Source organism: Eptatretus burgeri, chromosome 6, assembly GCF_056783735.1.
Source record: "Eptatretus burgeri isolate ZD-2024b chromosome 6, Ebu_testis_v1, whole genome shotgun sequence".
In the NCBI taxonomy this organism is placed as follows: domain Eukaryota; kingdom Metazoa; phylum Chordata; class Myxini; order Myxiniformes; family Myxinidae; genus Eptatretus; species Eptatretus burgeri.
The window spans coordinates 86,853,039-86,867,411 of record NC_140966.1 but is presented as its reverse complement, the minus strand read 5'-3'; the positions used below and the strand labels follow the sequence as shown (position 1 = coordinate 86,867,411).

The 14,373-nt window shown below is 41.8% G+C and overlaps 1 protein-coding gene across 1 annotated transcript in view; it reads left to right on the top strand.

Moving 5' to 3' along the window:
• Positions 1–14,373, top strand: part of USP24 (ubiquitin specific peptidase 24) — a 213,657-nt gene that overhangs the window by 16,211 nt on the left and 183,073 nt on the right. The window contains exon 3 of the mRNA XM_085886059.1: positions 2,807–2,874. Within this exon, the coding sequence (XP_085742185.1) occupies positions 2,807–2,874 (68 nt within the window). The remainder of the gene's footprint in view (positions 1–2,806; positions 2,875–14,373) is intronic.

Here is a 14,373-nt window from a genome sequence, read left to right as displayed (position 1 = left end):
TCGTTTGCTCGCATTCGTTGATGGACATTGTAGATCAAAGATAAGGCGAGGTATCATCGGCACCATTAACAAATTACAAATTCCTGCATTAACCAACAGAGGGCATTGCATCAGTGGCACAGCCATGCCCTCAGCAAATGATGCCACTCTGCAGCCTTGTGCTGAATATGAATGATGAACATTAACATGCAGATTGGAGAGATAACTATTTCAAAGAAGGAGAGGGATTACAGTTGATTAAATATGCACCAGCCCCGCCAGAATTATGAACAACCAATGAGGATAATATTCGCCAAATAATTAAATTCCAAAATAAGAACATTATGATTATATATGTTGTTTAATAGAACATGGTTTACATGTCACATGGTCTTGTGAATTCAAATGCTCGAGTGTGTATGAGGCTGAGCCATTCAAATTTTCATTCAAAAGTCCCCCCCCCCCCTTCCACGTGCATTGTTCTCTCATCGATAAATCAGAGCCATAGATAGAAATAAATAAATCAACATATAAAAAATGATATGTTTATGTTATTGAACGGTGAAATTGTTTTGGAATACAAGTGTGATTAATTCACTCATCGTTTTAGTTCTTAATTACATAATCAATGCCACCTTGCATTATTTAGTGCAGATCATATTCACCATTCCACCATCACAATGTTTTTATTGGTGACAAGTTGTAAAGTACGGCACTGATAAATACTCATTTTTGATAAGTTCACGGGTATTTGTATTTATCCTTGCATTCTTCATTTGGCCTCGGTGCCTGAGCACTTTTTGCCGCTTTGGCTTCGGTGCCCTGGCCAAGTGTCCTCGATGCCCTTCAAACACGTGTACGTTTGAAGGCCAAACTGGCTGTGTCCCTCAAGTCGTGAATTCCGTGTCCTGCCCTCCCATCCTATTAAATACCGTAGCATCTCAGCTGATTACCAATATATCTTTCACAATGGGAGGTATGTGCAAATGTGTAAAATAAATAAATAAGTCTTGCATCTTGTTTGGTGTTTAATTTTGACTTTGAATGACACTCACCTTCACAATTAAGACTAGTTCTTCATTCATAATTTTGATTTTGTAACTTGTTGCATTTTCCAGTCAGTCTTCCCCCCCCCCGCCACCCCATTTTATCACATATATTTCACCTAAATATCGATTTCATTACTTGAGAAGCCATCACGTTCCTTTTAATCTTTTATGTTTGTATTTATTACCCTCACCAAAGGAAAGGGTATTTATTGCACTTCCATCTGTTCGTTTGTCCATACAGAATGTGCTAACATCTGTCAAAATACCACCGAGTGGTAGCCAGTTATCTTTTTTCAAATGAGTACCTCTATAAAGTATGTACAATTTGAATGCCAGTACTTCAAAAAGTATGTATGGTACAATTGGAGTGAAGGTCTGCAATCATTGATTGCTCTTCCTGGTCAAAAATGTTTTCTACCTTGTCATGACCTTTCAACTTACAAGCGATTTCTTGTATTGTGAGTTTAAGGCCACTTGGTCCATCATGCCTCATTAACATTACATTTTCGATACCTCGTTAATTTCATCTATCAGATTACTCATCTTTCATTCACTAACACTAAAAAACTGCCTTCACTACAAACCATGAGCCTCCTCTGAGCTTCGATTCGGTATTGAAAAATAATGCGAACCATTGACATGGAAAATGCCAAGTTGTTTGCATATGGGCTGTTTCACAGTCATGGTCATTTCTGGTATTTTGTACCCTTGCATGCTAAATAGCTAAATGAGAGGCTGTAGTATCTCTGTCATTAGGGCCAGTAGTTGGTACTTGTGATGGCACAACTTGGACCACTTTTTATTTGACAAAAAATGTCAATTTTTGGCAGAATGGCATAAAAAATTGTCATTTTTTTGACAAATAGCTGTCTCATTTTCTCCAGGTACACTACATTCACAGTGTGTAAACAAATACAAGCAGAAATTGGGACTTTTATCTGTTGTTGCATCAATTTAATACCTCTTCTGTACTTTGTCCACAACATATTCATTTCAGACTATGAATATTTATTTCACCCTCAATAAATATGTCCCACCGTTCGTCCGTCAAAAAATGTCCTCTCTGGAAATGCATATTGTAGAAGAATTTTTTTATATAAATAAAGGGTCTTTTAAAAAGTTTATTGTGTGTTTTACCAAGTGTGTATACACCTGTACTGATATTATGCTACAAAGTTTGAGTGTAACCAATAACCTTCTATTTGCATGGACTGCACTGATTGCCTTACATGTGTCCGTCAAAAATGTGTCCTCTCCGGAAACACCTAAACTGCCACGAAGTTATAAGGAAACTACTTGCTGGCTATAAATTTTTTAATATTCATTCAGATGCTCCAAAAATTTGGATTTAAGTATTGTAATTAACAATGTCGGATTTGGAGAAATAAAAATATAAAAATATTGAGTTTGCATTTTTAGTGGTTGTGAGACAAACCTGGTACCCTCATTGTGAAACAGCCCATATTCTGTGTTAAAGGGTATTTAAAAAAATCCTTCTGAAGATGTGATATTTTGTATAAACACCAAGTTGCAATAATATTTGACATTTAATAATTTAAAAGTGGTTATGTTACATATTCGTATTTAACAAATACCACTTATGATTAACTCGGCCCCTAATTTTGTGAAAAATGTCCTTTTTCGTCTTCTTTTAATGTATGTTTATACTGGTGAAATATTTATACTTGTTGCCAGAAAGACTTGTCATAAGATGAATTATGAGGTGGCAGCTTTGGCTCTCAATCTACATTTGGTGAAAATTGTGCGCTGTGTTTCAGGAATCGCCGAAAAGGATGAAAATTGCTGCCATTTTCTCAATCGTTGCTTACCTGAAGCCTTCGGCAAGGTTCGCCTTCAGTTTTCATACTCTGTCTTTGCGTACGATTCTCAGTCTATGCTTATGTGGTTCTAAGAGAACAAGATGGCAGTTTCATATCATTTAGAGTCGAGCGTTTGTCATTTACAAAGCGTCCTATTTTAATGAAGAGCTTCGGACATGATTTGGAGATCAGGGGAAAATATTCTTATTGAATAGTATAGACATAAACAGAGACATTTTGAAGGATATTAGAATGAAAAGAAAACCACAAAGCTCTTTGTTGTGCTCTCTTCAGGTGAAATTCACACAAAGTGAGTGAGTAATGATGAAGAACAGTCTAATAGACACCTATCAACAAAGCCAATTCTGAATGGACGTTCTCTACTGACGCATCATCTCCCAACGGTCTAGGTGTGAGGAGCCTGTTCAGTGTTTAGCTCTCCAATTGGAGGTTGCAGAGTCTGAGGCGGAGCCGCTAAGGCTGTTGTAGAATCTTCTTCATCACAATCTGTGATCGTGAGACGAGTTTGTGTTCCTCTTCTTCTTTGCACAAATAAGCAAAGCCAGTGGACAAACTCTTTTTGCCGACATAACATAGGGTCCATGGAATTGATAAATGTTGTTTCTAGTATTCGGAGATGCGTTATACTTCGTCCTCTACTCAATATCTTGAATGCATCCACATTATAATGTTCAGCACAGTTTGCATTCTCACTCGAATGCTGTCCAATAGCAGATGCACACGATGTTGGGATTGATGCTGGGACCTTCCTACAAGCAGGTACTGGCTGTATTCTTGTACCAATTGTGTTTTTCCTGATGGACAAAGGGACATGCTGTTTGATTCTGTCAGTCAGAGTCTGGGTAGTTGTGCCTACATACCGAGCGTCACATCGACACTTGAACTCGTAAATAATATTACTAAGTTTTGAGGCAGGCAGAACATCCTTCTTAATTGCAGGAATCAGATGTCTAGAGGTGAAAATCACTCTTGGACGAACAGCCAGATACCCGTTTGAGACATGTTTTGATTTGTTCCTCATATCTTTGTGACATTTTCCCTTTCCAAGGGATCTTGATATAGACCAGGCACTTTTCAGGACCCATCTTCCGTTCATCTACAGCAGTGAGGAATTTGTGCATAAACCTCCTGATGATATACTCAGGATATCCATTCTCACTGAGGATGCCGACAATCTTGTCCACCTCTGTATGAAGCTTGTAGTTGGAACATATCCTCTTAGTTCGACTCACTAATACATTGATCAAACCAATCTTGTATCTCGTTGAACTAAAAGAGTCCCATCGAGTACACCGGCCGGTGAAAGTGGGCTTTCTCTTGATGGACGTAGTAAATGAAGATGCAGATCTCTCTGCGAGGACATCCAGGAAGGGTAAGCAATCAGAACGTTCCAATTCCGTAGTGAACGTGAGGGCAGGATGAAGAGAATTCAATTCATTCAAGAAGTGGTCACAGACTTCACGAGATTCAAACAGGCAAAATATGTCATCCACACATCTGTAGTATACGATGGGGGATTGAGTTACCTGCAACTTGGTCAACTTCTGCAGTTCTTGATAGCCAACAAAAATGTTTGCTGACGTTGGGCCCAAAGGAGAGCCCATGGCGACCCCATCAATTTGGATGAACAAGCTCACAGGCTATACAGGTCATTACTCACTCACTTTGTGTGAATTTCACCTGAAGAGAGCACAACGAAAAGCTTTGTGGTTTTCTTTTTATGATAATGTCTTTCAAAATGTCTCTGTTTACATCTATATTAAAGTTTTGTAGTACCATGCATCTTTTTATTGAATGGTGTTTATGTTTATATTGATAATAAAAATGAGTTTTTAAATTTTATTTATTTATTTATTTTTTTAACATCTTGAATGATTCTAAAATATAATTGGACAGTTTTATGACCCTGCCGACTGGATGTCCACAAACTCGGCAACATCATGCTGTGAGATTACTTGGCAAGAAACTGTATTTAGCTATGAAGAGTGATGCCAAATTTTAGCACTGGTCATGAATCGGTAGTTTTGTTTACTTGCTAAAGCAGCTATCAAACTTTCATTTTTCAGTCAAGAAAAAAAAAATCTCAACATTACAGAATATAAAAACATATTTTGCGCAATCTAAAAAAGGTGAAATCAAGCTAACAGATCTCAACATCATTTTACTATCTTGTCTGGCTGTTTTACTATCTTTAGCATAACTACAAGGGTTGTTGTCTTTGAATAAAAATACTTGGGATTCCAGTCAAGTCAGATCAGGTCACGGATGGGAGCATGCGCCGGAGCGGCGCGTCACTCTGTTCATTTTCCTTCGGTACTCCAGGGGCTTCCATCTGACAATCCCCAGGGAGATGCCTGGCCTATCCCCATCTCCTTGAGATGCCGGTCAACCTGCTGCAACCATGAGGCACGTGGTCGGCCCATTGGCCTCCTCCACCCACGAGACTCCCTCGCTGAGAGAATCTGGTGAGCAGGATCAGCGTCGAGAAAACGAGCCACATGTCCATACAGCCGCAACTGACGCTCACAGACTACATGGGTAACAAATCTCATCTGAGTCTCTCTCAGCAACTGCTCCCTGTACACAGACTGACCAACAATACCCAAGGATTCCCCGAAGAGAACTGGTACCAAAGGAGTTAAGTCTATCTCAGATCCTTGGTCAGAGTCCAAGTTCCACATCCGTAGGACAAGACTGGAAGGACCAAAGACTTTGAAACTTCGATTTTTTTTCATGCTGCATAGTGACCGACAGCGCCACACCCGAAGATTCCCCAGACCCGACACAGACGTCTATCGACCTCTGGCTCACAACCTGCGGAGACATGAATATCACTGCTAAGGTAAGACAATCTCTCCATGACCTCAACATCCTCACTACAAATGGGAACAGATAAGATAGCGGCATCCAATATATCATTGAAAGCCTGGATCTTAGTTGTAACCCAGGAAACCCATAACCCCAGCTGCTCTGACTCCTCATTCAGCACCTCAAGACCCCCCATGAGGATATCCAGCATCTCCGCAAAGATGACTGCGAAGTCAAAGTCAGAGATCCTGACATTCCCAAACGATGTTCCACAGCTTTATCTCTCTGATATCCTCCCCAGAATCCAGTCCATACACGCGATGAAAAGTGTGGGGGCCAGTACACACCCCTGACAAACTCCAGTAACAATTGGAAATAAGTCTGAGATGGAATCACCACATCTCACAGCTGTATAGTATAGTTCAGTGTATATATATATATATATATATATATATATATATATATATATATATATATATATATATATATACTGTTCAGTTCAGAGTTCAGTTCATATACTGAGTTCAGAGTATACTGAGTATAGTTCAGAAATCACATTGATCAGTTTTGGTGGCACCCCATGAAGACCGAGAATCCTCCATCGGGCATTCCGATTCACTGAATCAAACACTTTTCGGAAACAAGACTCTGCAACTCTGCCCTTATCACCGAGCTAATGTTGTGAAATTTGACACATGGAAACAAGACAGTGGCCTGTACAATCGCTTGGTCTTAAATTTTTCGATTTTGGATTGTGGGGGCTCCTAGAAGGAGGAGGGGGTTACTCCCTGAAACTTTGCATCTCGACTCGACTCGTCCCTTATTTACCAACTAATTGCTCTGAAACCTGAGAAATTCCTTCTACTCGATGGTCTGCAGGATCATGCGGTCTTAGAATTTTCGATTTTGGATCGGGGTGGGGGGGGGAATAGGGGAGAATGGGGGGGGGCTCCCAGGGCAGGGTTCCCCAAATTTACTTCAGTCTAACATCCGTGACATTTCCCAGATTTTGGATTCAGCAGAGGTCTGAACTGCAACCTCAAGAAATGACTGCCGGCCACTTGGGGGCTCTTTATTGATTGTAATAGGGTGAAATTGTTGTCATGGAAATCATCAAAACCACAAAATCAATCGTTCTGATTTTTGGTGAATCGGTGTCCCTTTTTTGCAAACCCTGTTCTAATTTCAAGTCAATCGGATGCAAATTCATTTTTTTATGTGACTATGACCATTTACCCTTTGACCTTTTTGGCCTCAAAACCAATCGGCTTCTAGCTTTTGATTGGTGAACCATTTCAGTGACCCAATATGCAAATTCTGTTCAAACTAGCAGAGTACCCACCCTCTGCATGGGTGGAGATTGCCCATTATTTGCTGAAAAAAAGTATATTGCAAGAACATTGTATAGATGTTTGTGTGGTGTTTGTGATCAATATAATTTCTTACAAAAATGACAAAAAATTATACAATGCATTTTCAAGAAGTGCTACAGTTTGTGGGTTTCCCAGAGGTCTGCTGAAGGTGTGCTTTGCTCACCGAAGGTGTGCTGGGAAGGGTGCTCCCGCCCTGAGCATGGCATTACCCTCTAATGTGTATAGATATATATACACTACATGGCCAAAAGTATTTGGCTATTTCAGGCACACCCATTGCTGACAGGTGTACAAAATCAAGCGCACTGCCATGCAATCTCCATGCACAAACATTGGCAGCATAATGGGCTGCATTGAAGAGCTCGGTGATTTTCAACGTGGCACCGTCATAGGATGACACCTTTCCAACAAGTCAGTTCATCAAATTTCTGCCCTGTTAGAGCTGCCCCGGTCAACTGTAAGTGCTGTTATTGTGAAGTGGAAACGTCAAGGAGCAACAACAGCTCAGCCACGAAGTGGTAGGCCACACAAGCTCACATAATGGGACCACCGAGTGTTGAAACGCATAGCGTGAAAAAAATTTGTCTGTTGCAACACTCACTACCGTGTTCCAAACGGCCTCTGGAATCAGCATAAGCACAAACACTGTTCGTCAAGAGTTTCATGAAATGGGTTTCCATGGCTGAGCAGCTGCACACAAGCTTAAGATCACTGTGTGCAATGCCAAACGTCAGCTGGAGTGGTGTAAAGCTCACCGCCACTGTACTCTGCAGCAGTGGAAATGCGTTCTCTGAAGTGATGAATCATGCTTCACAATCTGGCAAAACTAAAAGGACGAATCTGGGTTTGGCGGTTGCCAGGTGAACGGTACCTGCCCGAATGCATAGTGCCAACTGTAAAGTTTGGTGGAGGAGGAATAATGGTCTGGGGCTGAACAGGATTTGCATATTGGGTCACTGAATTGGTTCACAAATAAACAGAACAATCGATTTAGCCGTTTTGACATGTCTACGGTTTCCATGACAACAATTTCATCCCATTATAATGAAATGGGGCTTTTTGTGATTTTATTACCTCGACTATTCTTGCAGATGTAAAATTGAAACTTGCACAGCTTATCTTTTTTATATACATAGTCCAGGCTCATGGAAGAGCTTGTACAATGAACGGATCAGGACGTAACAGACAAAAACAGGAGGCAGAATCGGCATGCATGGGGTGGACAATATGGATACAGAAGATTTTCTTCCCCAAGGAGGGAAAACTGGAAAATTGAGAGGAGGAGGGATTTGGTTGAGGTTAATGAGGGTAGAAAAGATTATGGTTTTGGATTGTGGATTTTCTGAGATGGTGGTGAACAGCTATCCTGAAGACGTTGAGGGAATAATAAGATTGAAGAGGATGTGGAAGATGATTCCACAGGAGGGAAAAAAGAAGAACAAATGAGTGGGAGGTGAGCAGTGACCCTGGATTTAGGTAGTTTCACCAGAAGGGAGGGGAGGGGGGAAGACAAAGTATGGAAAGAGCAAAGGGTGCATGACCAGAAGCGAGGTGGTAGAATACAGAGACCCTACCGATATGTCTGTGATGGCAAAGTGATAAGCCCAAAGATAAACCCAAAGAATTATGGGAGATTTCAATAATCTTAAAGGCTTTGGCTTTGGTGTCCATGTTGTCAAGCTGAGCAAGATATGAGGCATGGGAGCCAGTCCATAGGGGAGAGCAGTACTCTCTCAAGCTGCAGATGAAACTCTTGAAGGAAGATAGGAGTTCCTGTGTGCCAAGGAAGGACTTTGTACAACAGGGGTGTCCAGTTGGTGGCTGGCTTTAGAGGCCAATTTTGAAATGTGGTTTACCCAAGAAAGATTGTGGCTGATAGTGAGACCCAGGAGTTTGAATGAATGAACTTCCTCAAGAGGATTGTTAAGAAAGTAGATAGGAGGGCTTGCCAGATGGTCCTTTGGGAAAGAGGTTGTCAGAGTGTGAGATTTGTGAGATAGGGAGATTGTGAGTGTGAGATTTATTTGTATATATGTGTGTAAATTTTGGTCAAAATTCGTCGAAGGTAAAGGTTAAGGCCATTCAAATCATGCAAAACACCTATTAGGTTGTAGTTGGAAAACTTATCAGCCAAATTCATTATGTATAAGAATCAATCATCTAAAACACTTGATAGGTCAAATTTTCAAATTTTGAGTTCACAAGTACTGTATTGTGCTATACTTGACATCTTTCTTGTGTTTAATATTCTTTGTTCCCATTCTTTTCATATTCTCTTATCATATATTCTCCCAAGTTACACTACATGGCAAATAGTATGCAGACACCCCTTCTAATTACTGGATTTGTCTATTTCAGCCACATGCATTGCTGACAGGTGTATAAAAATCAAACACACAGCCATGCAATTTCCATAGACAAACATTGGCAGTAGAATGGGCCGTACGGAAGAGCTCAGTGACTTTCAATGTGACACCGTCATGGGATGCCCCCTCACTAACAAGTCAGTTCGTCAAACTTATGCCCTGCTAGAGCTGCCCCGTTCAACTGTAAGTGCTGTTACTGTGAAGTGGAAACGTCTCAGAGAAACAACAGCTCAGCTACGAAGTGGGAGGCCACACAAGCTCACAGAATGGAACCGCAGAGTGCTTAAGTGCGTAGCCCGGAAAAATTGTCTGCTGTCGGTTGCAACATGTACTACTGAGTTACAAATTGACTGGAAGCAACATCAGCACAAGTACTGTTCGTTGAGAGCTTCATGAAATGTGTTTCCATGGCCGAGCAGCCACACACAAGCCTAAAATCACCGTCCGCAATGCCAAGCATTGGCTGGACTGGTGTGAAGCTCACCGCCATTGTACTCTGGAGCAGTGGAAACGTGTTCTCTGGAGTGATGAATCACGCTTCACCATCTGGCAGTCCGACGGACTAATCTGGGTTTGGCGGATGCTGGGAGAACGTTACCTGCCTGAATGCATAGTGCCTACTGTAAAATTTGTTGGAGGAGGAATAATAGCCTGGGGGTGTTTTTCATGGTTTGGGCAAGGCCCCTTCGTTCCAGTGAAGGTAAATCTTAATGCTACAGCATGCAATGACATTCTAGATGATTCTGTGCTTCCAACTTTGTGGCAACAGTTTGGGGAAGGCCCTTTCCTGTTTTAGCATGACAATACCCCCGTGCACAAAGCGAGGTCCATACAGAAATGGTTTGTCAAAATCGGTGTGGAAGAACTTGACTGGCCTGCACAGAGCCCTGACCTCAACCCCATTGAACATCTTTGGGATGAATTGGAACGCCGACTGTGAGCCAGACCTAATCGCAAAAACATCAGTGCCTAACCTCACAAATGCTCTTGTGGCTGAATGGAAGCAAATCCTGGCAGCAATGTTCCAACATCTAGTGGAAAGCTTTCCCAAAAGTGTGGAGGCTGTTATATCAGTAAAGGGGGGAGGGGCAACTCCATATTAATGCCCATGATTTTTGAATGAGATGTTGGATGAGCAGGTGTCCACATACAGGTGGCCATGAAGTATGTTTTCTTCACTCACTTCTGTTTACTCCAATTCTGATACGAGTCTGATTTCAGTCCCATTATTTTGTACCCAATAAATTTCGTTTGATTGCTTGTATTTAATAGCAGTCCTTACTTCTCTGCTCACTGACCCTGGTGTCTTTCTGTCTTTAGCTTTACACCTCACTTGAATATATGTACTCTGCATACTGCATATTTGATGTTACTTGGACGTTTGGAAGAATCCTACTTTCACAAAAATATCCTTGCTAATTCTGCTGTTGTCTACAAAGTTCTTACCTTCTTCGGTTTCTTGGCCTCACCATCAGAGATTACCTGTCTTGGGACCACATTTCACAACTGGCATCTAAAGTCAAATGTCAACTGGGTGTACTCTGCTTGGCACAGTCCTTCTTTGGAATCTCACAGCTAGTCTGACGCATTGTTTATTTGTCAGGTAATAGAAGATTAACACCGACTCTGAACCAGTATTCCAGTATTCCAGCATTACAGCCCGATTTCCTCAATGCATTTCCCCCTCCCCCCACCCCCCACACCCCCAAGTCAAATGCCCTGGACATCATCAGCACTTTATTGTTGGTGGCTGAGGCACATGACCTTGTTGTTTGCCTTTAACATTATTGATGTCATTTTCTTCTCCCTTCTTGCTTGTCCATCGATTTTTATTTATTTATTTATTTTTTTCTCATCGATGGCAGGTAGAACGAGTTAATGTTTTCTCCTACATGTAGAATTGTATTCTTTTTGCTCATGCCAACATCATTAATTTGTATATTGATGTTTCCCTGCTTGGTACCACCATTTTACTTTTGAGTCAAATCTCCATCCAATAGTCTTTTTGGAGACAAGCCATCACAGGCATCTTGGTCAAATTCCAAATTTCTGCTCTGACCTACAGGGGGCACACTGCATATGTGGCACAGCTGCGCCCACAGCAAACAATGCTCCTGTCAGCCATGTGATGTGTGGGAAAGAAGATGAAGATGAAGAAGTCTTGCTTTATGAGTTTGTGATTTTCATGAAGAAAGCGGATATTACGGCATTTAAAAAGATTTATGATCTTGTGACAATATCTATCTTCTCGTTTTACTAATATGACCGTGCACCTTTCTCAGGTAGCAGCAAGTTTTGTTTTGTTAAAAAAACTTTCATAATCAAGTTTCTTTAACAGTTTGGAGATGGTATTAAGTGAGTTGGTCATTTAGAGGTGAGGTGTTGACTTGTGCTAAGAATTTGTGGAGGACATTCTGATTTATTCCATTTCCTTTGAAGAAGGGTCGCATCGGTTTGTTGAGGAGAAAGAGTTGCAAGAAATCAAAGAACAGTTTGTCGTTGGGTTAATCCGTAATTGCTGAAATTGAGAGAACTGCAGAGTGGAGAACACAAAAGCACAAGAAGCTTGAGGTTTTACCAAATTTGATGAAAACTAAGAAAATCGAGCATTTCAGTGAACAGTGTCCTTTTTCAAGGACTAATATACTCCACGTGTGCTCATATCTTAAAAGGGATGTTGTAAAGGGATGTGTGGTGGGTGGAGTGACATAGGTCTGCAATAAACCGCAAACCCTAGCAACCATTCTAATTGTTACATTTGTAGTTTGTGTTGGATTGAGTTTGTGGACGGAAATGTGGAGGACTGGAATGGGCGACGAGACGGGTGAGACGTGTAAAACAATGGGTTTGCAGAAGTCGATGCCGAGGAAATGAGAAGAGAGGGAGCTCTCAAAAATTAATGTGCTACGTTGTGCATGCGTGCGTGCATGTGCTCATATAATGGAAAGTTGCGTTTTAACTTTAAAATATCTTGCAATATAATGGATACCTAAACAGGCTGAACGCTTGTCCAGCAACCCCTGCTTGCCAGGGCCCTTGCAGCACCGGTGTGACACGTGGGTCCATGATTGTCACTCCAGTTTAGGAGGGGCTCTTGGATATATTCTCCAATGAGATGGCTTGGCAACTCTACTCCTGGTGGGAATCCATTTCATCCTTTTTAGCAGCCAGGGTTCCCCCAAACGGAAGCATTGATGGTATGACATTTCATTCTCGCTCTGTGGGCTAGGATGTACATGTTTTAGCATGATGATGAGCTTTGACGTCAAGGCCAAGGTGTATGTGTATTAGTTTACCAAGCTTTGATGGACTGCGTACTTTAGTCTTGGGGCCGAAGTGCTCTACACTGCATGTTTGGCTTCGTAGTTATGTTTTTTTTTTTTGACCATTCTGTTTTGTTTTTTTTTTTCTGTAAAAAGGCATCTCCCAATAGAGAACTGCATCTGTGGATCAATTCTCATTCCGGGGGTGAAGGGAGGGGGTGGTGGCTGGTTGATATTATTCTCAGGTGTGCCAAGAAATGTTGTTCCTTTGGCACACCTGAGCTGACCACATAGAAAGTTTTTTTTCTGCAGCCTGATGAGTACTGCTCTCTCCTCTCGGCTGGTGCTCCTGCCTCTCACCTTTCTCGGCTTTACGCTGTGGAAACCAAGGCATTTAGGATCATTGGTATCTCCAAAGATGAGGCTGAGTCTTTGGGCCTCTCACTCCCTTACCGCAGGCAGGTCGGGGGTCTTTCTGTCTTCTTCCTCTCTGGTCCCCCCCTGCTCTGTCTGCGATTTATCCCCGCCATATTTCCTCAGGGTGCTCAAGGTCCACCAGCAACCCCCTTCTGGTAAAACTACCAAAATCAAGAATCACTGCTCACCTTCACTCTTTCATTTCTCTTTTTTTTCCTGCCTTTGGAACAAACTCCCACACTGTTCAATCCCATTCTTCCGTCCAGGCCTTCAAAACAGTTGTTCACCACCACCTCTTATCTCCCCCATCCAAAACCATGACCTTTTTTACTCCCGCTAGTCCACCCAAAACCCACCTCCTTCACATTCCCTGCTTTCCTTCCTGAAAGTCCCTGTCGTACCCATTTTGTTTACCCTGTGTATTCTGCCCCATCCCTCTCTGTTCCACAGATCTCCTTATGTCTCTGTTCCCCAGTTTTTTCTTTCCCTTTCCCTCTCCCTCCCCTCTTATCTCCTGCTCCCCTTGTTGTACATTCTGTGTGTTAGCTCTCATACGAGCCTCGACATTGTATACAAAAATAAATATAAGGCTTGTAAAACCAATGTAGGCTGACTGATACTGTGGTTTGTAATGTATCACCCGACATTGCTTTCAGCATTGGGTGGTTCTGTGTCTATTAAACATGAAGTTGCTTTTTACCCTCACCAGAGGGTATTGCTTTTGGGTCTGTTTGTTTGTTTGTCTGCTTGTTTGTTTGTTTGTGTGTCTTTCTGTCCACATATAATGTCACCTGGTGGTAGCCAGTATTACTCGTTATCTATTTTTAACTGAGTACCTCAACAAAGTATGTAGGATTAGAATGTGAGTATGTGTATTATAAACGTGAGTACATCTACAAAGTGCATAGTTTTAAAATGTGCATACGTCAAAGTATGGACCGTGACAACATCTATGAAATACATACAATTAGAACGTAAATCGATCCATCCATCCATTGAGACCATACTCTGTGCAGAGCGTTGGTGCTGCTTAAGCAGTTTCCTTGACTATTGGGCACAATCCTGGACGGGTCGCCACACCGACACAGGATACCAGCAAGTTGGCACTCATTTTGCTGACCTCGGAAGGATGACAGGCAGAGTCAACCCCACCTGGTATTAATGCAACAGCCGAGTCGGATTTGAACTCTGGATGCTGGGATCCCAAGCCCACCACCCTAACCATTAAGCCAACACCAGGCATAAACGTAAATCTATGCAGTAAAACCGAAAAACCT